This window comes from Pelodiscus sinensis, chromosome 5 (genome assembly GCF_049634645.1).
Source record: "Pelodiscus sinensis isolate JC-2024 chromosome 5, ASM4963464v1, whole genome shotgun sequence".
Lineage (NCBI taxonomy): Eukaryota > Metazoa > Chordata > Testudines > Trionychidae > Pelodiscus > Pelodiscus sinensis.
Window position 1 is genome coordinate 24,981,462 of NC_134715.1, and position 27,349 is coordinate 25,008,810.

Below are 27,349 nucleotides of genomic sequence, written 5' to 3' on the forward strand. Positions count from 1 at the left end.
CCATGGGACCCATCTGGGTTTTTTTATCTGATGCAAATCACAACACAGTAATATATTGTGGAAGAGGCTGGTAAAGGAATGAAGTAAGTTCCTCCTGGCCACAGCCTGTTAGTGTCTGTATGTGATTCAAGTTGTGCCAGTGAAAAGTGTTTCACTCCTTTTCCCGTAAACATCCCTTCTGTTGTGTTAGAGGCTGCTTTCTTCTTCATAACTGAGCTGATCTCGATGAACCCAATTGAACATGTAGGAACAATAGTTAGTGAAAAATAAAAAGAGAGAGAGAGAGAGATCCAGAGCTGTCTGTGTACTGCTGCAATAGGTCTGAATCACTTTGGATGTGCAAAGCTATCTTAAAGTTGCTTACCTGGCCAGTGGAGGATTACCCAGTGCAGAGGAATCCCTCGGTGGTCCCTTGTGTATTTTACATCTGTGCCCACTTTTGGCTTAACCAAAAAGGCCTCATTTCATGATTACAGTGACATCGAAGGGAGATCTTATGAACTGGGAAATATGAAAATCACTGTGCCAAGTGTGTGATCAGTGCGGCTCAGGAAGGGAAGTGTTTGCATCTGCAAGCGCCTTCACCAACTCAGTACTGGGCCATCGAGGTCAGCTCAGTTATGAAGAAGAAAGCAGCCTCTAATAATCCAGTACTGACTAGCAAGATCCCCTACAACTCATTCTGGCAGCCATAAATTGCTAAGACTTAGGGAGACCCCTGCAGCTTTTCTCCCCTTCATAGATTCATTAAATTGTAGATTTCAAGGCCAGAAAAGGAGCTTTACATTAGCATAGTCAGACCTTCTGCAGAGCTTGGATCAAGTGCAAAACTTCCATCTGAGCTGGAGTACATGTTTACACTGCAAAAAAGGTATGTTTATTAACTTGGGTTATCTAATCCCCGTTAGCTAACTCAGGCTAAAACAGCTGTGAAGAGATGGTGACTTGGTTTTAAATTCTAGTTAAAGCTCAAGGTAAAATCCATTGGTGTTCCCAGGGTTCTAGTATTGTTAATCTGAGTTAAAAGCCTAATTGCCATGTCATCACTGTTTTTTTTTAACAGAAGTCAACATATCAGTTTAAGTCTATAAGAAATAGAAATCAATAAGATGTGGTAAGATTGAAGACCTGTGTGTGCGTTTGTGGCATTATAGCGTGTGGCATTTTATTTCATTTGTACTGTTATTAAGCTACTATTTGTACAACAACAGTAATAATAGCACACTGCATAGTACGTTTTCAAAGCACGGTAGAGTTGATTATTTCATTATTTGTGTGTATCTACAGTGTAGGATTTGGATATTAGACATACCTCAGTAATGTTGGATTTTAGAGCTACCTAAAGTAGGCTGGAGAGCTAATACTATCTAAAAATCTATAATAATTTTGACTTGTGTCTACTTAATACAAAGAATTTAACACAGAATAACTATGATATATAGAATTTTAGTGCTGTCATCTAAAAGCTCTTGAGCTTCATATTCATGATTACAGTTTTGTCATTTTGTGAAAAAAGGAGTCTACATAGTATGCCGATCACTAAGGCTACGTCTACACTGCAGGCTTTTGCCAGCAGAGAATATGCTAATGAAAATGTTGCATATTCTCTGCCGAGGCTTTTTGAGCAAGAGGTTTTTGCATAAAAACAAGTAGTGTAGATGGGTTTGTTTTGTGCAAAAAAAACCTCTTTTGCGCAAGATTGTCAATTTTTAGATTGTTGACTTCATACATTTGACAGGACTTTGTGTAGTTAGTTTTACTTGTTTTGTCTGAAGAACAGAAAACCATCTTTAAATAGGAAAATGTGATTGCAAACCATAAAAACTGCTGAGGAGACTCCGGGAAGCAGTTTTCAACTTAGGTTTTGAAATTCACTAGGTCTCAAGCTGTCCCTTAAATCTCTAAACAAATCTGTCTCTTAAACAGAAACATCAGATAAAATGCTGCATACTCACATTTAACTTCATCAGATTAGATGTACAGGCAGTCCCCAAGTTATGTGGATCCGACTTACGTCGGATCTCTACATACAAACGGGGCTTTTCTCGCCCTGGAGGACACGGGCGGCGGGACCGCCCAGACGCACTGCGATCCTGCCGCCCACGTCCTCCGCGGCGAGAAAAGCTGCTCCGTGTCTCCCTGGTCTGCTGGGGAGTCCCCCCAGCAGACCAGGGAGACGTGAAGCAAAGCCGCGGAGGACGCGGGCGACGGGACCGCGGAGCATGTCAGCGGTCCCGCCGCCCGCGTCTCCCTGGTTTGCTGGGGGGGGGTGTGTGCGCAGCTAGTGCGCCTCCGCCGCCCCTCCCCCCCCCCCCCCCCCGCTGAGCAGACCAGGCTTTTCTCGCTGCGTCCTCCGCGGTGAGAAAAGCCGCTCCGCGTCTCCCTGGTCTGCTGGGGGGGGGGCCCCCAGCAGACCAGGGAGACGCGGAGCAAAGCCGCAGAGAACGCGGGCGGCGAGACCACCAAGACACGCCGCGGTCCTGCCGCCCGTGTCCTCCGTGGCAAGAAAAGCGTTGTCTGCTGGGGGGGGGCGCACTAGCTTCGCCCCACCCCCCAGCAGACCAGGGAGACGCGGGCGGTGGGACCACCGAGACCCGCCGCCTGCGTCCTCCACAGCTTTGCTCCACGTCTCCCTGGTCTGCTGAGGGGTGGGGCGCAGCTAGTGGGCCACGTCTCCCTGGTCTGCTGGGGGATGTTTCTCGCCGACGCCTGGGGTAGAGCAGCTGGAGTGCTGCCGGGTTGGTCCCGCAGTGCCGCTCCTCAGCGCTACTGGACCTACCCGGCAGCGCCCCAGCTGCTCTGTCCCAGGCGTCCAGATTCAGCCGCTGTTAAAACTGATCAGCGGCTGATTCCAGGAAGCCCCGGGCAGAGCAGCTCTGCCTTGGGCTTCCTGTAGTCAGCCGCTGGTCAGTTTCAACAGCGGCTGAATCTGGACGCCAGTTCTGACTTACATACAAATTCAACTTAAGAACAAACCTACAGTCCCTATCTTGTACGTAACCCGGGGACTGCCTGTATTGATCGCTGCTTCCATATGGTGGATGCACAGTAAATACTGCAACTATACTTTTCTAGGGGCTTCTTATTTTCATTGTCTTTGATAATAACTGGCTTCTTCGAAGCCAAATATTTAGTAATTTCCTTGTTAAACAATAGGCTTGATTTTTTTTTTAACTGTACAGTAAAGTGATGCTTAGGTATTATTGTAACAGCTGAACTTTTTCTTCTTGACACATTTTATTTTAGTTATCTTGTTATGTTGGCACCAATCACTGTAGTATCTGAATGCTGCTAGATTTTTTGGCACTGATACATTTTGTGTAACTTTTTTAGAAATAATGTACTTAATGGCTATAATGAATGTCTGTGACTATTTTGGAGTTCTTAGTAGAAAAATTTTGTTAAGTACGTGTGGAAGTGGCCTGTTACCAGACAAAATTTAAAACCAATTGTGAAATACCATGAACAGTGTCCACAGTTCAAGAAGGATGTTGAAAGTTTGGAGAGTGGTCAGAGTAGAGCCTGGAGAATAATTGAAGGCACAGAAGGCCATTAAATAAGAAAGGCAGAGAGCTCAATCTGTTTAATTTATTATAGATAATATTGTGGAGCTATCTCTTTATTTTATAAAGGGAAGACAAAGGCTATAACAGCTGCACAGGGAACAAAACTTTGATAATGGGCTTTTCAATCTAGAAGACAATGGTATAACATGATCCAATGGCTGGAAGCTGAAGACAGACAAATTCAGACTTGAAATAAAGTACACATGCTTACCAGTGAGGGTAAAGAACCATGGGAACAACTTACTTCAAGGCATGCGGGAGATTCTTCATCACTGGCAATTTTAAAATCAAGAGAGGATGTGTTTGTAAAAGAAATGTTCTAGCTCAAAGGGGAATTAATTTGGGGAAGTCTGTAGCCTGTCTTTTGCATGAGGTCAGACCGGATGATCACGTTGCCCCCTTCTGGTTTTGTGATCTCAGAATTTATAGACTAGTAACATTTTAGAGAACTCTGGCTTCTCCCGCTATGCAGAAACAAAGACTGTGTTGAGCTAAGTAAACCATGTGAAGATTACAATCTTGATACCATAGTAGTTAAATGTTCTGCTTTCAGATGTTTTGGAAAGTCCTGAAAACCCAGGGGCTCTAGATACAGTTTCACCTGTGGTTTGAACAGCTGATATTCTGACACAAATATGGACCATGCGTTTTATTTATCATTTATATACCAGTGTAGCTATACAAGGCACTGCATAACAGTGAAAATGAATGTCTCAAAAACAGGAAATAATGTGTCCTGGAGAGTTGTTAATCATTGTCATCATCCTCATACTTGGGATAAAAGTAGCAATGTTCATTCTCAGATCATTTTGTAAATGTTAATTAATAATCCATCATGCCTCTTTGAGGTTGACAAATAAGTATTGTTACAGCCGTATTTCAAAGGAGGAAGATGAGGCAGTGACATAGCCAATGCTATCAGTTGATTCGCTATCAAAGCGGGGGGTCATGAGTGCTAGTCCTGTATTTAGACTAAACCACATTGTCAAACTAGAGGCACTTGTATTGAATGGTACAAGTAAAGTAAGTAGCTGACAGTGGGTTATGAGAGGATTTTCACAGACACATGCTTCCTAGAACTGGCCAGCTTTTAGTTCTGAGTAGGATGGAGTGGTGTGGGAGGACACATGGCAAATGTTGCGGCTGTTCCAAGTGTAGTCAAGAAGGGTTAAAGGAAACAAAGAAAATAAGGATCAGACGTTAGAGTAGTGAAATAATAGTAAGTTCTGATTATCAGTGTCTTATCAATATAAGAAGCTGAGGTCATTTGGTCATCTGTGTACAGTAGATCCCCCGTTTAAATACTCATTGAGGATTAAGAAAGTTATAAAATCAAAAATTTCATAAAATTGAACACACCAAAAATGCGTGTGTTAGGTATTAAGTCAATAATCATGTAACCACACAAAATCTAAGGCTATGTCTAGACTGCAAGCCTCTTTCGAAAGAGGCTCTTTCGAAAGATACATTCGAAAGAGCCTCTTTCGAAAGAGAGCGTCTAGACTGCACGCGGAACTTTCGAAAAAGCGGCTTGCTTTTTCGAAAGAAAGCACCCAGTGAGTCTGGATGCTCTCTTTCGAAGAAGCCCTATTTACAGTCAAGAACGCCTTCTTTCGAAAAAGGAACTTTCGAAAGAAGGCGTTCTTCCTCGTGCAATGAGGTTTACCGCCGTCGAAAGAAGAGCCGTGTTCTTTCGATTTAATTTCGAAAGAACGCGGCTGCAGTCTAGACGCAGGTGAAGTTTTTTCGAAAAAAGGCTACTTTTTTCGAAAAAACCCCTGAGTCTGGACACAGCCTAAGTGGTTACACGATTAGTCGATAGTTTCCCCCGGGGCGGGGGCAACAGCCAGTGTGTTCTGGCCCCATTCCCAAGAAGCCCCCTGACGCCCTGCTCAGGGCAGCAGCATGGTGGAGGGGACTGCTTAATGAAGCTTTTAAGCCAACACCCCTCCCCCCAAGTGCCAACTCCTGCCTCCCCCAGCTCCAGCCTCTGGGGAGGGGCAGGCAGCTCTGATGGAGCTGGTGCTCGTGGGGAGGCAGCAAGGTGCAGGGGGAGTGTCTGTAGTTGTTAGGATTAACCAAATGGATAGGATTAACCAATAAGCCAAGGCTTATTGGTTAATCATTTACTCAACCATATGCTAATACCCCTATAAAGAACAATCTATTAGAATTCTAGGATCAACAAGCAAGGTGGACCCAGTGGTTATAAGTATCAGAGGGGTAGCCATATGAGTCTGAATCTACATAAAAAATGAGAAGTCCTATGGCACCTTATAGACTAATAGATTTATTGGCGCATAAGCTTTCGTGGGCAAGGACCCACTTCGTCAGATGCATGTATCTGATGAAGTGGGTCTTTGCCACAAAAGCTTATGCGCCAATAAATCTGTTAGGGTATGTCTACACTTGCACCCTCTTTCAAGAGAGGGATGCAAATGAAGACATTTGAAATTGTAAATGAAGCCAGGATTTAAATATCCTGCGCTTCATTTGCATATTCACGTTATGGTGCTATTTTGAAATAACAGACGCTGTTAAGACATGGTTATTTCAAGAGAAAACCCTTCTCTCGAAGTAACCCTTATTCCTCATACAATGAGGTTTACCAGTTATTTCGAGAGAAGTGTTTCTTCTCGAAATAACCGCATTTTCACAGCCTTCAGTCTATAAGATGCTGCAGGATTTCCAGTGGGTACAGTTTACTTAGATTTTCAGACAGCCATTCACAACATCCCTCACCAAAGGCTATTAATATTAAGCAAAGTAAGCTGTCACAGAATAAGAGGGAAGATCCTCTCATGGATTGATAACTGGTTACAAGATAGGAAACCGAATGTCTGTACTGGAACCTGTCCTATTCAACATATACATACATGATCTAGAGAAAAGAGCTAAACAGTGACGTGGCAAAATTTGCAAATGCTACAAAACTACTCAAGATACTTAAGTCCCAAGTGGACTGTGAAACGCTCCAAAAATATATTACAGACTGGGGAGCCGAAAGCCTCTGTGGGCCCTTGGGCAACGTGGGGTGGGCAGCTCCACACGCCCTCAAGGGGCAGGGCTTTAGGCGAAAGGGGTAGGACCGAGGCAACCAATCCTACATGCCACCTGGAGCATGGTGTCTCCTTCACCCAGCCACCCCAGCCCTCAGAGCCTCATGGAGCGTGTGGCGCAGTGCTTCGGCAGTGATTTAATGTGCCCATGGCTTTGGCCACTGCAGCAGTAGCAGCAGTGGTGGATGGGAGCTTTGGGAGCCTTTGAAATGCCAGGCCCTGGAGTAGATGCCCCTTTCCTTCTCCCACCCCCCGGTCACCCAGCCTGCTCACAAAACTAGATAACTGGGCAACAAAATAGCAGATGAAATTCAATGTGATAAATACAAAGTAATGCACACTGGAAAACATAATCCCGACTGTACGTATAAAATGATGGGATCTAAATTAACTGTTGCAACTCAAGAAGGAGATCTTAGCATCATTGTGGATTGTTCTTGGAAAACATCCCCTCAGTGTGCAGCAGCAGTCAAAAAAGCAAACAGAATGTTGGTCATCATTAAGAAAGGTCTAGATAAGAAGCAGAAAATATCGTATGCAAATCCATAGTGTGCCCACATCCTGAATGCTGTGTGCGGATGTGATTATCTCATCCCAGAAAAGGTATGCTGGCATTGGAAAACAATCAGAAAAAAGTAACAAAAATGATCAGGGGTATATAACAGCTTCCATAGGAAGAGAGTTTAATAGGACTGGGACTTTTCAGCATGAAAAAGATATGACTAAGAGGTAATATGACAGAACAACATAAAATCATGACTGGTTGTAGAGAAAGTAAATAAGGAAGTGTTATTTACTCTGTCTCATAACACAAGAACTAGGAGTCTCCAAATGAAATGAATAAGGGGCAGGTTTTACAAACAAAAGGAAGTATTTTTTCACACAATGCATACTCAGCATGTGGAACTCTTTGCCAGAGGATATTGTGAAGGCCAAGACTATAACAGAGTTCAGAAAGAACTAGATAAGCCCATCTAGAGCAGGCATGAGGAACCTAAGGTTCAGGGGCCAAATGTGCCCCTGGGTTGCCTGGATCCGGCCCCCCAAGGCTTAGGACCTTGCTTAGCATTGGGGAGTCCACACTGGCACTCCAGCCTCCCTGCCGTCTCCTCACAGCCTCTGGCCCCTGACTGATTTTTCTGTGGGTCAGTGGCCCCCAACCCAAAAAATGTTTCCCACTGCTGATCTAGAGGATCAGCTGGTCCATCGGTGCTATTTGCCAGAAGCTAGGAATGGGCAGGGGATGGAACACTTGATTACCTGATCTGTTTATTCCCTCTGGGACAGTGTCAGAAAACGGGATACTGGCCTAGAGGGACCTTTGGTCTGACCCAATGAGGCTGTTCTTATGTTAATCTGCAGCATGGTGCACTGCATCACTTTCTTCTTGTCTTTCCAACTGCTGGAAAGTGATTTCCAGTGCATGGGATATCAAGTTGTTCTTCATCAACAGCTTTCATTATATGTTAGAGGAGGTTTTTTCTATATGGAGGAATGGTGTGTATAATTGGACATTTTGTCAGATTGGTATTATATCCTGATTGATTAAATCTACATGATTCTGTAATGCAAATTACTTCCCCTGGGGCTCAACATGAGGAAAGATTTCTTGATAAACTGATTAGTTAATGAAGTGAAATTGTGGGAAGGATATATAAGAAACAATGGGCTTGGAGATTTTACACTCAGTGTAATTTAAGATGTAGATGACTGATAATCAGCTGATGATTACAACTTGTTACAGAAGCTAGTGAGAGATTTGTATCATATCATAGATAAAAGAAAGCCCTTATAAAATTGGTATTTAATCCATTCTTTTTAGCGTATACAACTTCTGTGGCATCACTTGTTTCTATAGCCATAAGTTTTTAATATTGTGTCAGGAAAAAAAGATGAGAGAAACTAGGGATGTGTCTACACAGGAGGGCTTAACTTGAAGTAAGCTAAGCAAATTGAGCTACGTCGATTGTATAGCTTATTTCAAAATTGGGAGCGTCCACACAGCACTTATTTCGAAATAGAGCACTCTTCCTATGACTTCCGTTACTCCTCGTACAATGAGGGTTACAGGAGTCAGAGTAAGAAGTCCTCCAGCTTGACAGTATTTCAACATAACTGCCTGCTGTCTAGATGCAGACTAAATTATTTTTAAATAAATAACGCTAGTTATTGCAAAGTAATGTAGGTATATAGATGTACCCTAAGAGAGAGAATTCTACAAAAATCTGCCTCAGTGGCTGTAGGAACTTTGCTTATCATGATCCTAATCCTGCAAAAATATATGCATGTGCTTCTCTTTTTTCCGCATGTGTAGTTCAGTGAGACTATGAAAGTGAGTACAAAAACATGTATATTAGTACTTTCAGGACCAGGCCTCCAGTGTGATATGGAAGGATGGGCCTGTTGTTAAGGTGCTGTCCTGAAATCCAGATTCATTTCAGTGCTCTGCTACAGATTTCCTCTGTGATTGGTTTCTCTGCAACTTAGTTCTCCATCTATAAAATGGGGACAGTGCTTCCTTGTTTTACAGGGGTGTTGTAAAGTTAAATGCATTGATTGAGAATACTAAGGTATCACTGAGTGTGTCTACACAGCAAAGTTATTTCGGGATACCAAAGGTATCCCAAAATAGCTATCCCGCGTCCTTTGAACGCATCCACTATTTCAAAATATAGCGGATGCGCTATTTCGCCATCCCTGTAAACCTCATTGTACAAAGAGTAAGAGATGGCTCAAAATAGTGCTGTATTTTGAAATTTGGCACTGTGTAGACAATGCCAAATGACAAAATAAGCTATTTTGAAATAGACTCAAAGTAAGCTGCGCAGTTTGCGTAGTGCAAACTGTGTATCTTATTTTGAATTTCAGGTGCTGTGTAGACGCGCACCCTATGGTAGTGGAGGTTATTGTAAGTGCCAAAGGCTTTATTTACACCAGTGGGGTGCATCTACATTGCAGGGCTTAACTTGAAATAATCTATGCAAATTGAGCTATGTCAATTGCGTATCTTATTTCAAAATAGCTTATTTTGAAATAGGGAGCGTCTACACAGCACTTATTTCAAAATAGAGCACTCTTCCTCCAACTTCCCATATTCCTCATACAATGAGAGTTACAGGAGTCAGAGTAAGAAGTCCTCCAGCTTGACAGTATTTTGACACTATTTTGAAATAGCTGCCTGCTGTGTAGACATGGACTAAGTTATTTTGGAATAGTGTTGCAGTGTAGACATACCCATGGGCTATGTCTACACTGGTGGGTTCTTGTGCAAGAACCCGCAGAGTGTCCACACTTCTCACCTGCTCTTGCTCAAGAAGATTTACAGTATGGCATTGGAAGACAGGGCTTCTTGCGCAAGAGCTAAGCTCTTTTCTAACAAGTGTAAGCCCTCTTGCGCAAGAGGGCAGCGTGGATGTGTGGCAGGGATTTCTTGCACAAGAAAGCCCTGTGGCTAAAATGGCCATCAGAACTTTCTTGCGCAAGAGAGCGTCAACACTGCTATGGATGCTCTTGCGCAAAAGCACATGGCAGTGTGGATGTGTTCTTGCACAAGAACCCGCCAGTGTAGACATAGCCATGGTGTCCAACCAATTCTGAAGCATTAGTCACTGTAATGGCTACTACTATAGCGAACTAGCCCCACACAGCTGGCCAAATAGCCACATTGATCAAGCTAACAACCAGCCAAATAGCCACTTGTGGACTCCACAGGTTTACACTAAAAAGAAGATTGCAGCTGCCATGATCAATCTTCCGGAGTTTGATTTAGCGAATCTATTTAAGACTTGCTAAATCAAACTCAGAGGGAACCTCTGCCAGTGTCCAGTACTCCTCCTTTCGTGAGGAGTATGCTGCTGTCGGCCTCCTGCTGTGGCAGCACCACCAAGCTCGGCTTAAGATAAGCCAACTTCAGCTACATATTCTATGTAGCTGGAGTTGCATATCTTAAGCAGAGCTGCCAGATCTAGTGTAGAGATGGCCTAAAATAGATGCAGTTCTTTGAATTAGTGTACAAAACTTTCTTGTGAACATAGAGTGAACTCTGTGCTAAGTGTATATAAAGCCTTTGCCAAAAGGGATTTTTGGAATGAGAACACAGGATTGTTAAGAAAACAATTCGGTCTTTTTAATTGTTAAGAAAACAGTTCAGTCTTTTTAATTGCACTTTTACATTCAGCAAAACACTGTGTTTTCTTAACATTAAACACATACTATTTACTTGATCTTCTTAACAAGCATTACTGTCTACTGAGAATGCAGTCTATTGGAATTTAACCTACTTAGTACAAAAGGCCAATGTGAAATATTTGCTTATTTATTTCTGAAAAACAGGAAGAAGTGCCTCTTAAACTTTTTTCTCATTATTTTTGTTTTCCATTACTGTTATTTGCATGTTGAGTTTAATTTATTTTTGTTGTATTTAATTTGGAAAAAAAATCAGTTAGTGAATGGAATTGATAAGACTCCACTATTCGGTGACCTGGCACAATCATTTTCTCTTGTTTATAAAGAAACAAATGGAAACTTACATGCAGTATTCAGATTTGTTTGTGCTCAGATATTAAAGTGACAGAAAATGCCTTTATGATAATGATTTGATTTTTTTTTAATATTTCTTGCGTTTGTTTACAGATCTTCAATTATGTTGGGCCAGCTAAAGTAATTGTCCAGTTAGTCACTTATGGAAAATCTGTCCACCTGCATGCCCACAGTTTGGTGGGTAAATATTGTGAGGAAGGAGTATGCACAGTTAATGCAGGACCTAAGGATATGGTGGTAGGGTGAGTATACTGATATATCTGTCAAAGCTAGTTGGCAAAGAATTGAGTATAAAAACTGTAACTGGTGAAACAAAAATTGTAGGGGTAAACTATTAAATGGAGCACTCGTTCTTCACTTTCTGCTCAGTACTTTGCTCACACGTTAACATGGAAAAATAAATATGGTCTTGGTATATCTCGGGTTAGAAAACACTGTTGTGTCGTAGTTAGAGGGTATATTCTGGAATGATTAAAATCTGGAAAAAAATAAAGAAATTTAAGCAATAATTTTAATGTGATTTTGGAGAACTGAAAACATGTCCCTGCCATATGCAATGTAGATTTGTACTATGAGTTTATTCAAAGATATATTTAGAACTGCTCAAAAAATGGGGATGGTAGAAATTTTTCTTGACCTTTTGTTTCAGTTTTCATCAGTGTTCCATTTTCATGGATATTTGCCAACCATATCTTATAAGAATATATCACAGATGAAAAAAATTAAGAAAATAGAAGTTAGTATAATGGAAATTAATACAAATATAAACATAAGAACAATTAAATAACTAAAACTGTTTAACCGACAAAGATTATACTAGAATAACATTCTGGTCATGGTTTAAAAGAGATACTCAGGCTTATGTCTGATTTCAGATGTGAATCAGGTTTCAAGGTGTCTGTTAGTTGTAAAAAAACAACAAATGGTCTGGTAGCAGTTTATAGACTAACAAAACATGTAGATGGTTTTAGTCTATAAAGTGCTACCAGACTATTTGTTGGTTTTTTTCCTATATCAGACTAACTCGGCTACCCCCTGAAGCTTCTGTTAGTTGTAAGTTTTTCTCTCATGCGCTCCTGAATGTCTTTCTTGGTGAACATATAGAGGTATGAAAAGTAGAAAGGGACTGCTTTTGAATGCTAAAACTTTTTGATGTTAAAGTCCAAGGTACTAATTTGAATTTAAAAGTTGTTTTCTCTGAAATAATCCTTTGGTATGTTTCCTATTGACTTCAGTGGACTTTGGATCAACCCCGAGTAATGATGGTAACAGGGAGAGAGTGTGGGCAGCTTCTGCATGATAAACTAAGAAAATATTTCTCCACTCCTATTGTGTAGGTTTCCAAACCTAGGGATACTTCATGTCACAAAAAAGAAAGTGTTTGAAACTCTGGAAGCACGAATGACAGATGCCTGTAAAAAAGGATACAATCCTGGGCTCCTAGTGCATCCTGAACTCAACTATATACAAGCTGAAGGTGGTGGAGAGAGACAGCTAACAGGTGGGTAGGATACTATCCATTCGATTTTTGAGGATCTTGAGAACATGTGTTGTTGTTGATAGCAGATTTTGCTTCAAGTAACAAACATGCTTGGCCAAGATGGTGACTAAGTATGCTCTATAGAGGTAGTCTGCCCCAAGCCGTGTGTTTTGAGAGGTCCTTTGCTTTGAGGATCTCCATTTTTGTAATGCATGCAGAACCAAACAACAGTTTCTCCTCGTCTCCTATGACATCTTACAGCTGTACAGGAATCCCACCAACATTGCTGCCATCCTCATCCCTTGTTTAGAAGGTTGGGAAATTGAGTCATTTTATATTATTGTGGATAGCTTATTGGATCCTTTTAGTGGTGGTGAGCAGAATCGATATCTGTCTGTGGAAGAACATATCTCCGATCCCTGTTTTACACGTGTACCTTCAAAGCCTTGGGCCAGCATTCTCCCAGAGAGTTAGAGAAGGACCAAGGAACCAATCCAGTCCTGACTACATCACAGCCAGAAGTTAAAGAACACTTACTTATTTTACTGCTGTTTAGTGCCAGCTTCTAAATGTGATGATTGCTTAATTAACGGTGCTATCTGATATTGTCTTCCTTTATCATATTTCCACTCATTGTAAGCTCTGCAGGGCTGGGACAGTGCGTGGGTTTTTTGTTTTTTTATGTTTGCAATGTACCAGGCACAATTTTGGATGCACCACAAATAATAATATACAGTCAACAAATTGCATGTTATTCCACTTATTACGAGTGCAGTATGCAGTAAATTACATTTTTATAATGTTCCAAATAAAAATAAGGATTGATACTCATGGTTTTTAAAAAAAATACAAAGCAGCTTTTATCAGGTTTTTTTTTTTTTTTTTTTTTTTTTTTAGATAGAATTATTTTTCCTTCTGCTGTGTGAGTTTATCTCTGCTATTGATTTGTTCCAGAGCGGGAAAGAGAGATCATCCATCAGGCAGCACTTCAGCAGACTAAAGAGATGGACCTCAGTGTGGTGCGTCTCATGTTCACAGCCTTCCTCCCGGACAGCACTGGCAGCTTCACAAGAAGGCTTGACCCTGTCATATCAGATGCAATATACGACAGCAGTAAGTACATTTGTCTTTTGGGTCCTTTTTAACAGATGCAGATCTTACTTTTCCTTTCTAGGAACATAGGCCATAGGTATCTCCACATTGGATTAAATCTGAGGTCCAGTTAGTCCCTATCCTGTCTCTGACAGTTTTCCGTGCCAGATGTGTCAGAGGAAAGTGTAAGGACTAGGGCTGTAAACGAGGAGTCAGCTAGTCGCTTCCCTTCCCTTGCTGCCTCTCTTAGGGTATGTCTACACTACAAAGTTAATTCGAACTAATGGACGTTAGTTCGAATTAACTTTCATAGGTGCTACACTAGCGCTCCGCTAGTTCGAACTTAATTCGAACTAGCGGACGCTTAGTTTGAACTAGGTAAACCTCATTTTACGAGGACTAAGCCTAGTTCGAACTTACTAGTTCGAATTAAGGGGTGTGTAGCCCCTTAATTCGAACTAGTGGGAGGCTAGCCTGCTCCAGCTTTCCCTGGTGGCCACTCTGGCCAACACCAGGGAAACTCTATTGCCCCCCTCCCAGCCCCAGACCCCTTAAAGGGGCACGGGCTGGCTACGGTGCCCGTGCCAGGTGCAAGCCTGCCAGCACCCAGCCAGCAGACCCTGCACCTGGCATGGCTCGAGCTGGCCACCCGATGCCCCCTAGCCGTCCCCCTCTTCCCGGAACCAGGCTGGTGGCTCCCAGGTGCTTGCCCAGGACCGCAAGAGGCGGGCACCCGCCTGGTCCAGTGCAGACATCGTGGACCTCGTCCACGACCTCCGCACTAGGCACAGGAAAGCGGCCATCTAGGGCAGAAGAGCTGCCAGCCTGGCCACCCAGGAGCAGGTTTGCATGAAAATCAAGGTGGTCCACTGAGACCCCCGACCCTGAGCCCTGAGCTTAGAATGGCCGTACTGGGTCAGACCAAAGGTCCATCTAGCCCAGTAGCCTGTCTGCCGACAGCAGCCAACCCTAGGGACCCTGGAGGGGATGGACCAAAGACAGTGACCAAGCCATTTGTCTCATGCCATCCATCTCCAGCCTTCCACAAACTTCAGACAGGGACACCACTCCTACCCCCTGGCTAATACCACTCCATGGACCCAACCTCCATCACTTTATTTCACTTTAAACTCTGTTCTAGTTCTAGCCTTCACAGCCTCCTGCAGCAAAGAGTTCCACAGGTTGACTATTTGTTTTGTGAAGAAGAACTTTCTCTTATTAGTTTGAAGCCTGCTACCCATTCCTTTCCTTTGGTGTCCTCTAGTCCTTCTATTATGGGAACTAATGAAGAACTTTTCTGTATGCACCCTTTCCACCCGGGTATGTCTACACTACCCTCCTAATTCGAAATAGGAGGGTAATGTAGGCATACCGCAATTGCAAATGAAGCCCGGGATTTGAATTTCCCGGGCTTCATTTGCATAAAGCCGGCCGGCGCCATTTTTAAATGCCGGCAGTTCAAACCCCGTGCCGCGCGGCTACACGCGGCACGGAGTAGCTAGTTCGGATTAGGCTTCTAATCCGAACGAACTAGCTGTACTCCTCATTCCACGAGGAGTATAGCTAGTTCGGATTAGGAAGCCTAATCCGAACTAGCTACTCCGTGCCGCGTGTAGCCGCGCGGCATGGGGTTCGAACTGCCGGCATTTAAAAATGGCGCCGGCCGGCTTTATGCAAATGAAGCCCGGGAAATTCAAATCCCGGGCTTCATTTGCAATTGCGGTATGCCTACATTACCCTCCTATTTCGAATTAGGAGGGTAGTGTAGACATACCCCCCCACTCATGCTTTTATAGACCTCTATCATATCCCCCCTCCATCTCCTCTTTTCTAAGCTGAAAAGTCCCAGTCTCTTTAGCCTCTCTTCATATGGGACCTGTTCCAAACCCCTCATCATTGTAGTTGCCCTCCCGTCTCCCACCCTCTCTCTTCCCCTCTCCCACCTCCTTTTCCCAGTCTCCCCCAGTTTTGTTCAATAAAGACAGATTCTATTTTTGAACACAATTGTCCTTTATTTTGTACATCAGGAAGGGGGGCTAGGGAGGGTAAGTGGAAGGAGGTGAGGAAGGAATGGGGTACGAGCCCCCGATGGGGAGGACTGGGCTGGCTCTGCGGGCTTCTGGGGGTGGAAGCTCTCCTGCAGCCCCCCAATTGCCTCCTCTCCCCAGATGGCAGCCTGCAGCAAGTGCAGCCGGGCTGATGGCCGAGTGCTGTGATGTGCCCAGTGTGGGTAGTCCAGGCAATCCAAGCCAGGACTGGTTTTCAAGCGGGACACCCCTGAGAACTGTCTGTCCGGGGTAGGGGTCAGGTCCCTTTAAGCACAGCCCTCGGCTGGCCTGAGACAGCAGCTCCACGCTCTAAGTCCTCATCTGATGCCCTGCCGGCACTGCTTCCGGCCATCCTTAACCCCGGTTCAGGGTCCACTCAATGTGGACATGCTAGTTCGAATTAGCAAAACACTAATTCGAACTAGTTTTTTAGTCTGGCTGCGTTAGTTCGAATTAGCTTAGTTCGAATTAACTAATTCGAACTAAGTTAGTTCGAATTAGCACTGTAGTGTAGACATACCCTTAGAGAGAGACAGCAAGGTGGGGACTCAGGAGCCACTACTGGGGGGAGCCGGCTTAAAAGCCGGTTCTCCCCCCAGCATCAGCTCCATGAGGGCAGGGAAAGGTAGAGGCACAGAGGGAAACAGTGCGAGCGGGGACTGAAGGAGTCTCAGCTCGCGCTGGTTCTGCTGCAATTCTGCTTTTGAAATGTTCAAGAGCCCCCGCAGGGCTCTTGTACAATTCAAAGGCACAGGCGCTGCAGGGAACACGGGGTCAGCCCTGCGGGGCTTCCATTTTTGAACCTTAGCAAGAGCCCAGCAGGGCTCTTGAAACAGTTCAAAGGCGAAGGTGCCCTTATCAACTAATCAAATAGCCAATAGAAATCCCATCAACTATTCGATTAGTTAATTAATCTAAATTTAACATCCCTAAAAGGACCCCACATTATGCTGAGGTGAAAAAAATCTGCTCTTCACATTAGGTGTCACCCTGGTCTCTAGTGGTAAGAGAGTGCCCTAAGCCCTGAAACATGACGTTCAATACAAATCAGATATCAGAAATGGTAACACACCTAAACCTGTAGGGGAACATTTTAGCCTGCCTGGTTACTCAAGTAGCCATTCTTCTACATAGGAATTTCATCAGCCAATTAGAGAGAGAATCTGCAGAACTGGAATTCATCTACCTTTACCGTGGGCTTGAACAAAGACATTAACTGGTTGAAAAAAACAACAAATAGTCTGGTAGCACTTTATAGACTAACAAAACATGTAGATGGTGTTTTGTTAGTCTATAAAGTGCTACCAGACCATTTGTTGTTTTTTTTCTCCTGTAACAGACTAACTTGGCTACTCCCTGAAGCTCATTAACTGGTTGGTGTGTTACAAAGTCAGTTTCTCCTGCCTTTAACATCTGCATTTTCACATGAAAAGGACAAATCTATCTCACTTAAGTAGCCTCATTAATACACAAGGGCTCCTTTTGGGGGGGAGGTAGGAGGCTAGCAGCCACGCACTCGGACACGGCTTGCTTTTCATCCAGTTCCTCAGATATTAAGGGAGTGAGGAGCAACCAGGTGTGAGAGGCACACATGGAATGCAAGTACTTTCCCCTCACTCCCTTAGCTTCCAGGGAATGGGATGAGAATCTAGCCACGTCCCGGAGTGCGTGGCTGCTGTCCCCCTACCCTTGTTAACACGGTACTATAATTGATAGGTACTTATTCTGCAGTTTATGTCTTGGTTTCTGTTATTTCCGCTCGAATTCATCTGATGAAGTGGTTTGACCCACAAAAAACCATCACTCATTATTATTCTTGTTATTCCTATAAATATCTAGGGGTATGTCTACACTACAAAGTTAGTTCGAACTAACGGACGTTAGTTCGAACTAACTTTAATAGGTGCTACACTAGCGCTCCGCTAGTTCGAATTTGAATCGAACTAGCGGAGCGCTTAGTTCGAACTAGGTAAACCTCATTTTACGAGGACTAACGCCTAGTTCGAACTAGCTAGTTCGAACTAAGGGCTGTGTAGCCCTTTAGTTCGAACTAGTGGGAGGCTAGCCCTCCCCAGGTTTCCCTGGTGGCCACTCTGGCCAACACCAGGGAAACTCTATGCCCCCCTCCCAGCCCCGGACCCCTTAAAGGGGCACGGGCTGGCTATGGTGCCCGTGCCAGGTGCAAGCCTGCCAGCACCCAGCTAGCAGACCCTGCACCTGGCACGGCACAGAGCCACCCACCCGATGCCCCCCAGCCCACCCCCTCTTGCCGGGACCAGGCTGGCGGCTCCCGGGAGCTTGCCCTGGACCGCAAGAGGCGGGCACCTTCCTGGGCTAGTGCGGACATCGTGGACCTCGTCCACGATCTCCGCACTAGGCACAGAAAAGTGGCCATCTAGGGCAGGAGAGCTGCCAGCCTGGCCACCCAGGACCAGGTGTGCATGAAAATCAAGGGGGTCCACTGAGACCCCCGACACTGAGCCCTGAGCTTACAATGGCCGTACTGGGTCAGACCAAAGGTCCATCTAGCCCAGTAGCCTGTCTGCCGACAGCGGCCAACCCTAGGGACCCTGGAGGGGATGGACCGAAGACAATGACCAAGCCATTTGTCTCGTGCCATCCCTCTCCAGCCTTCCACAAACTTTGGGCAGGGACACCACTCCTACCCTCTGGCTAATAGGACTCCATTGACCCAACCTCCATCACTTTATCTCACTTCCCTTTAAACTCTGTTCTAGTTCTAGCCTTCACAGCCTCCTGCAGCAAGGAGTTCCACAGGTTAACTATTTGCTTTGTGAAGAACAACAACTTTCTCTTACTAGTTTCAAGCCTGCTACCCATTCCTTTCCTTTGGTGTCCTCTAGTCCTTCTTTATGGGAACTCATGAAGAACTTTTATGAATGCACCCTCTCCACCCAACCCCTGCTTTTAGAGACCTCTATCCTGTCCCCCCTCCGTCTCCTCTTTTCTAAGCTGAACAGTCCCAGTCTCTGTAGCCTTTCTTCATCTGGGACCTGTTCCCAACCCCTGATCATGTTAGTTGCCCTCCCCTCTTCCAGCCTTTCTCTTCCCCTCTCCCACCTCCTTTTCCCAGTCTCCCCCAGTTTTGTTCAATAAAGACAGAGTCAATGTTGGAAGAAACGTTATCTTTATTTTGTACATCAATAAGAAGGGGGGCTAGGGAAGGGTAAGTGGAAGGAGGTGAGGGAGGAATGGGGTACGAGCCCCCGATGGGGAGGACTGGGCTGGCTCTGCGGGCTTCTGGGGGTGGAAGCTCTCCTGCAGCCCCCCAATTACTCCCTCTCCCCAGATGGCAGCCTGCGGCAAGTGCAGCCGGGCTGATGGCCGAGTGGTGTGATGTGCCCAGTGTGGGCACTCAGGGCACTCCAAGCCAGAACTTCTTTGCAAGCGGGGCACCCCTTAGAACTGTGTGTCCGGGGTGGGGGTCGGGACCCTTTAAGCGCAGCCCTCGGCTAGCCTGAGACAGCATCTCCATGCTCTAAGTCCTCCTTTTATGCCCTGCCGGCACTGCTTCCGGCCATCCTTAAGCCCTGTTCAGAGTCCACTCAATGTGGACTTACTAGTTCGAACTAGCAAAACGCTAGTTCGAACTAGTTTTTAGTTCTAGATGCGTTAGTTCGAACTAGCTTAGTTCGAATTAACTAATTCGAACTAAGTTAGTTCGAACTAACTTTGTAGTGTAGACATACCCTAGTTCCTTTCTGAATCTTGATATGTTCTAGGTCGCGATGAAGTCCTGTGGCAAAGAGTTCCACAATCCAATTGTATATTCTGTGAAAAACCATTTCCCTGCAGTACTTTTGAATTTGCCATTTTATAGTTTGATTGAATGTCTCCTTGTCCTTGAGTTGAGACGGGCAGAACAGATGCTCTTGATCTGTCTGTCTAGAGTATTCATAGAGATGCTTTTATATACTTTTATCATGTCCACTCTGTTCATCTCCTTACTCAGGTAAACATTCCCAATCTTTTCAATCTCTCTCTCTATATAAGAGCTTTACCCAAGCCTTTGATCATTCCCTTTGCCTTTCTCTGAGACTCGTTTAAGTCTGCAATTTTCCTACCTTCTACAAATGACTACCATTTTTACAATACAGGCAGTCCCCGGGTTACGTACAAGATAGGGACTATAGGTTTGTTCTTAAGTTGAATTTGTATGTAAGTCGGAACTGGCTCCAGATTCAGCTGCTGCCACTGAAACTGACAAGGGGCTGACTACAGGAAGCCAGAGGCAGAGTTGCTCTGCCCCCAGCTTCCTGGAATCAGCCTGATCAGTTTCAACAGCTGCTGAATCTGGAGCCTGGGACAGAACAGCTGGGGCGCTGCCCAGTAGGTTCCCACAGGACCAACCCGGCAGCACCCCAGCTGCTCTACCCGAGGCATCCCGCAACAGAAGCCTGGTCTGCTGGAGTCCCCCCCAGCAGACCAGGGAGACCCGAGCAAAGCCGCACATGCGGAGGGACCCCGCCCGTGTGGCTTTGCTCCTGTCTCCCTGGTCTGCTGGGGGGGTCCAGCAAAGCCGCTGGACCCCCCCCAGCAGACCAGGGACACCCGAGCAAAGCCGCCGCCTGGGTGGCTTTGCTCGTAAAGCTGCCCAGGCGGCGGCTTTGCTCGGGTGTCCCTGGTCTGCTGGAGGGGTCCAGCGGCTTTTCTGGACCCCCCCAGCAGACCAGGGGGACAGGAGCAAAGCCGCTCAGGCGGCAGGGGTCCCGCCGCCCGGGCGGCTTTGCTCCCGAGCAAACGAGCAAAGTCGCCCAGGCAGCGGCTTTGCTCGGGTGTCCCTGGTCTGCTGGGGGGGGGGTCCAGCGGCTTTGCTGCCCCCCCCTCAGCAGACCAGGGAGACCGGGAGAAGCTTTTCTCACCCCGGAGGACACGGGTGGCGACCCGCCGCCCTTGAGCTCCGGGGCGAGAAAAGCCCCGTTCATAAGTGCGGATCCGACATAAGTCGGATCTGCGTAAGTCGGGGACTCCCTGTATTCATGCAATAATAATCCAGAAAAAGCATATTCTTGTTTTGCATTATATTACTTGGGTGTTTTTTTTGGGGGGGGGGGGAGAATAACAGCCCTCAGCTCTTCATATGGAGGGTGCTGTGACTTGCCAAGTGGTGTCTGAGGAATGTTATTGATTTGCTTTAATATCTGTGATAATTCCAATATGCTCTCTTTACGGTAACACACAACTGTATATTAATTCAGTGAGCAGAGGAAAGAGAATAGAGTACAAACACTATATCTCAGTATGCCAAGCCACATTGAAAGGAAGTTGATTTTGCTCTGTGCTTTTTTATTGTTGTTTTTAAGCCTGAGCATCAAAGTTTATCTGCCTTTTGTGGGAAAGGCATACAATGCAATTCTCTGTTGAGGTTTGCCTTTCATCACATTTCTTGTTAGCTAGGATTTTTTTTTCTAATTTTGATGGTTTTTAACCATTGTTATATTTAAGATTATCCTGTCTGCTTTTAACAACCTTTACGTTCATCTTTGGGATGGTTGGGGTGGAGTTTAAAGTTAGAGCAGTGCTGATAGCCAGCACCTCTGTGGCTGAGGGGCCAATGACACCAGGGTACAACGTGAGGGAGGAGGCTATGGGTGTCCTGGCCCCGTGAAGCAGAGATGCCCCCCTGGCCAGGACTACAAAGAGAGCGGGCCCTTGACCACAGGGTGCTGCTAAACATTTGCTGCCAGAGCACCACTCCCACACTCCTTGCTGGCGAGCTAACAGTTGTGACAATGGAGCTGCACAGCTACCAGGCAGGGACACCCAGTACCTGCAGGCATGCCGACTGTTGGAAAAAATGTGTTGGCATTCATTTCATTGGGTCAGCCAAAATTAATGTTTACTGACAATTTTGGATTAAAACCAAACTCCGACAAACTTATTTTTAGCCTCAAGCTGTCAGTAGTGTCAATACTGCTGTCGGCAGAATAACATCTTATTTCAACTCATCCCTGTTGACAGAAGCCCCCAATGCCTCCAATTTAAAGATTGTGAGAATGGACAGGACAGCAGGCTGTGTAACAGGAGGAGAGGAGATTTACCTTCTTTGTGACAAGGTTCAAAAAGGTAAGAGTCCCAAATAGTCTGAAGTTCTGAGTCGGCCCATTTGGTTGGGATTATAAAGTAGCTTTGTTATGTGTCTCTTGTGGTGCATGTTTAAAGCCTACAGGGGTGGCCTAGCATTCAAGGTACTGTGCCACCAGTGCCTCCATTAACTTCAGCAGGAATTGTGAGTTCTCAGCATTGCTGAAAATCAGCCAAGCTGTGATTAGGCCTTCTAGGGTCAGACCTGCCAGCATAGGGGCAAATGGGGTGACACAAAAGGGCCTGGAGCTCCCAACTGTTGCTTCTGCACTGGCAGCTGGAGCCCTGGGGCCCTTTAAAATGCTGCTGAAGCCCTGGATGACACACTCTGAGCAGCACCGAGGGTTGCCTGGGGAGAAGTGTGGTGCTGTCCCAGTGATGCTAAGGGCTGCCTAGCCCTAGCTCCAGCCTCTCCCCTTCTGCCCAAGTCTCTGCTCCATCCTGGGTCACAGAGCAGAGTCATCCCCCCCCCCCCCCAAATGCCTTGCCCAGGAGCCTGGCGAGGCTGTCGGCCCTGCTGACCAAGGAGAAACAGCCCATCCACAAGTAAGCAGAATGTATATGGGGAACAGCCTGGAAAGTTGGGGGAAAGAAACTCACCAGTTCCCTCTCCCCCAGCCAGGAGACAGTGACCAAGACACTGCCCTAGCCCCTCTGAAGTTTCTGTTCCAGCCCCTAGACTGCCAGGGTTTGTGAACACTGCATCTGTGCAATCGTGGGCCCCATGCTCACACCCCTATGGTGCCCCCAACCCCTCGTGTAATGTAGTGGAAGCTGCAGGTGCTCAGCACTGCCAATAATCAGGCCGTATAAATCAAGTTCTGTAAATATGGATTTGGATGCCTAGTTTAAGATGCTCAAATTGAAACATATTATACTTTGCAATATCCTGGTTTCCTTTTCATGGACACAAGCAAACAGAAAAGAAAAGGGGGGGGGGGCTTGGAGAGCTGTAGAGGACCCACAGATCTACTTTCTCTATACAACAGTATTCAAGGTTCTCAACGGGACTGTAGAGTTAAACCGTTCTGTTATTCCCCACTTCAGCAGCAAAGGGTGCGGAAGAAGACAGTATACCGTGTAGTTGTGTAGGGAAGAGAGAAACTGGTAGAGTATGGGGAAATAGTTTTCCCCCCTCCTTAATACTATAAATCCACGGCCTTTCCAGGAGATAAAGTAAAATGTATTTTTTTTTTAAAAGTGTGAGTAAATGGAAACTCCAAAGTGGGGTTTCCCTTGACTATCACTTTCTGAAACTCCTGTGCCTTGGGAAAATGAAATGCACACAGCAGGTGGGCTGGAAGGAGTGTTTAATATAAATGCTGTCACTTTTGGAATCAGAAGCTTGCATCCCACCTACCCTCTGGCCCCTTTCCATTTGCTTAAGAAGATGAAAAACTTCCTTGCCATTAGTAAAAGACGGAAAATGGGCTGAGAAAAAAGTCCTCACGGTGGCCTGTTTTCCCCACCTCTCCAAAGAGCTCTATGCAGGGAGCTACCAGCCCAACAGAAACAGCTCTACCCCTCACTCTGCTTTGTAAAGGGGGAAGGAAATGCACTGTGCGAGAGCACTTAGCTCAGGACTGCTGTAGGAAGCAGCTGGCATCACTCTTAGTGGTAGCTGAGAAGTAGCTTTTCACCAGCAATAAATAGAACTTTTGAACAGTTCAAAATTTCATTCAGATTTCAAAACTGAAGACTGTTGGGAAGGGGGACCTATATCTCACACCATATGTTCTCCCGTCCTTACAATTATTCTGTATTGAGGTACTGAATTCATTCTGCTTAACCATAGAACAGAAAGAAGCAGTGAGCCTGATTCTCCACTCGCAGCTGGTTAAACCAAGAGTAACTCCACTGAAGTCACAAGAATTTACGTCCGTGTAAAACTGGTTGAAATAACATCAAGACTGGACCCTCAAATAATAGTTATACAGGCAGTCCCCGACTTACGCGGATCCGACTTACGTCGGATCCGCACTTACGAACGGAGCTTTCTCGCCCCGGAAGTCGGGGCGAGAAAGCCCCGTTCGTAAGCTGCTCCGGTGCCCCTGGTCTGCTGGAGACCGTCTCCAGCAGACCAGGGGCACCGGGCGGGTTCCCGCGCTTCTGAGGCTTTGCCAGAGCAAAGCCTCAGAAGCGCGGGAACCGCTGCTGCTGCCCCTTGAGACCCGGTGCCTGTGGTCTGCTGGGGACGGTCCCCAGCAGACCACAGGCCCCCGGACTGAAGCCGCAGCCGCGGGGGGGTCCCGCGCCTCTGAGGCTTTGCCAGAGCAAAGCCTCAGAGGCGCGGGGAACCGCCGCTGCTGCCGCTTTGACTGAAGCGGCAGCAGCGGTGGTTCCCAGTGCCTCTGAGGCTTTGCTCTGGCAAAGCCTCAGAGGCGCGGGACCCCCCCGCGGCTGCGGCTTCAGTCCGGGGGCCTGTGGTCTGCTGGGGACCGTCCCCAGCAGACCACAGGCACCCAGACTGGAGCGGCAGCAGCGGCGGTTCCCCGCGCCTCTGAGGCTTTGCTCTGGCAAAGCCTCAGAGGCGCGGGACCCCCCCGCGGCTGCGGCTTCAGTCAGGGTGCCTGTGGTCTGCTGGGGACCGTCCCCAGCAGACCACAGGCACCCAGACTGAAGCCGCAGCCGTGGCGGGGTCCCTCGCCTCTGAGGCTTTGCCAGAGCAAAGCCTCAGAGGCGCGGCACCCCGCTGCCGCTGCGGCTCTGCTCCCCGTGTCCCTGGTCTGCTGGGGGGGGGGGCGCAGCTAGTGTGCTCCTCCCCCCCCCAGCAGACCAGGCTTTTGTTTTGGACTCTGGGGCAGAGCAGCTGGGGCGCTGCCGATTGGTCCTGCAGCACCCGTGGGCACTACTGGACCAACCCGGCAGCACCCCAGCTGCTCTGCCCCAGGTCCTGATTCAGCCGCTGCTGGTCAGTTTCAGCAGCGGCTGAATCAGGACGTCTGGGGCAGAGCAGATGGGGTGCTGCTGGGTTGGTCCAGTAGCACCCCAGCTGCTCTGCCCCAGGCGTCCCCAAGTCAGCTTCTGCTGAAACTGACCAGCGCTGACTACAGGAAGCCCCAGGCAGAGTTGCTCTGCCCCGGGCTTCCTGGAATCAGCTGCTGATCAGTTTCAGCAGCAGCTGACTTGGGGACGCCTGGGGTTCTTAAGTTGATTCTGTATGTAAGTCAGAACTGGCGGTCAGTTTCAGCAGTGTCTGAATCTGGACGCCAGTTCCGACTTACATACAGATTCAACTTAAGAACAAACCTACAGTCCCTATCTTGTACGTAACCCGGGGACTGCCTGTATACATATTCCTAAAATTTAACATATTTGAGAGGGGAACATTCATGATGTTTAATGTAGTCTTCTAAATGTAACACATTAGGACAGAAAACAAATACTGTGTGAAATTCAGCATTAGCGAGAATTATTTTCTTTTCCCAAAATATTTTATTGTTTACTGGATATAGTATGAATTAGTGCTGGGAAAAATATAATCTGCCCAAATCCACTTTTAGAATTTCCATCCCCACTATTTTTTTTATTAGAAACTGATTTCACCAAAAGCTTTTGGAAAAACCCTAAAGAAATTAACTCTCTTGCACTGTTCTCAGATGATATTCAAATTCGTTTTTATGAAGAGGATGAAAATGGTGGTCTGTGGGAAGGCTTTGGAGATTTTTCTCCAACAGATGTACATAGGCAGGTAAGTGACCAATCAGATGTTATTTGTTAATGACCTCTGCATCCTTTAGCTAGGAGGTCCCCATTTGAACGGTAGCGAAAAGCTCTATATCCCAATAGAGTAAAACTCCAATTGTCCGGCATCCAGATAGTCTGGCACCAACTGGAACCCAGAAGTGCTCCGGCCAGCTGGACATTTTAGAGCTGCACCGCGCTGCTTCCCCAAGTCCGCCGCTGCCTCAGCTGAAACTGACAAGCGGCAGCCTTGGGGAAGCTGCAGAGCAGAGCAGCTGGGGTGCTGCCAGGTTGGTCCTGGAGCACCGCCCCTCACCTCCCTACTCGGGGATAACTACTGCAGTCTGGTGGGTGAAAAGCCCACTCCGCTCTCCTCCCCTCCCAGAAACTCTAGGCAGCGGCGCGGGGCTTCCCCCGCCTTCCTGCAAAATGGCGGAGAGTTCGCCCCTCGCTGCGCCATTCCCCGCCCACCCCCTGGATGCAGCGCAGGTCCGGCAAACCCATCACAGCCCCCTGCCAGAGTACCTTCCAATACACTGGCATATCCAATAATCCGGCACCACGTTGGTCCCAAAAGTGCTGGATTATCTGAAGTCTACTGTACTAATCTTCGCAGTCACCACCTTACCCCTGTTACTTCATAAAAATAAATATGGCCTGGATTTATTGTCAACTCTAAATCATAGTGCTGATGAAAGTTCAAAACACACTAAAAGGAAATTCGAAAAGTAAGGTGTGAATGTCATGGTAAGAGAGATGTAGGGCACATGTATAGAAAAATAATGCAGGGTAAAATGTCTTCAGCGCTCCTACAAGAATACTAAGGATACTATGGAAAAATGATAAAGCAAGAGAGAAAAGTACAATACCTACATATATTATGTATTCATGTATCATGTGACAATTCAGCATTTTTAAAGGGCTTTTAAAAGTATTTAGCTCCAACTAGAAGAGAACAATAAAACAGGAATTTGTAGTTGGGTTAGCCTTCATCCAGGTGAGATTTTTCTCAGTTGTAACTAAAATCCCCCAAAATACAAAAAGTTAGATGTAAAGTAATATCTTATTTCAGAAAACTCTATTCCTGACAACTTGCTAATCAATGTTTTTCAGTTTGCTATTGTATTCAAAACCCCCAAGTATAGAGATGTCAATATCACAAAACCAGCATCTGTGTTTGTCCAGCTACGGCGGAAATCTGATCTGGAAACAAGTGAGCCAAAGCCGTTTCTGTACTACCCAGAAATCAAAGGTAATTCATTCAACCTCTTCTATGCATTACAAAGGGGAAATATCCTGTTTGCGAAACAGCAAAATCCTCATGTATTTATCCTTGCTCCTTGGTTTTTACCTCTAGAAAAGACTATATTTCACTTCTTATATTGGGCACAACTACTGGAAAAATTTGTCAGGGCAAGATGTGTCTACATAGATGTGTTATGTTGGGCTGTTGTTCAATAAACACACAGGTGCCCACAGGGTATTAGGACCAACAGGTATACATGGAATGTGTATGTGCAGTAGGTGGTGCTTTCTCCTCCCCCACATCACTTCTGAAACAATAGTAGAGGTTATTGTGCTATAGGTGCTGTCTTTCAGATGAAACACAAAACCAGAATCCTGATTAGAGCTGGTGAGAAATTAGAAAATGTATTTTGCATTTCTCTTTGACTTAAATGTTAGGAATATTCTGACCAGCTCTAGTCCTGACCACTTGTGTTCATCAATTGGCACTTGTTGTGAGAGGAAGGGTGGTGTGATGGAGGGGAGAGGTTT

General features: G+C 46.0%; 1 protein-coding gene across 1 annotated transcript in view; it reads left to right on the forward strand.

The window, feature by feature from the left end:
• Positions 1-27,349, forward strand: part of NFKB1 (nuclear factor kappa B subunit 1) — a 100,459-nt gene that overhangs the window by 35,682 nt on the left and 37,428 nt on the right. The window contains exons 6-11 of the mRNA XM_014575416.3: positions 11,258-11,406; positions 12,502-12,665; positions 13,599-13,757; positions 21,767-21,871; positions 25,489-25,580; positions 26,687-26,825. Coding sequence (XP_014430902.1) covers positions 11,258-11,406; positions 12,502-12,665; positions 13,599-13,757; positions 21,767-21,871; positions 25,489-25,580; positions 26,687-26,825 — 808 coding nt within the window. The remainder of the gene's footprint in view (positions 1-11,257; positions 11,407-12,501; positions 12,666-13,598; positions 13,758-21,766; positions 21,872-25,488; positions 25,581-26,686; positions 26,826-27,349) is intronic.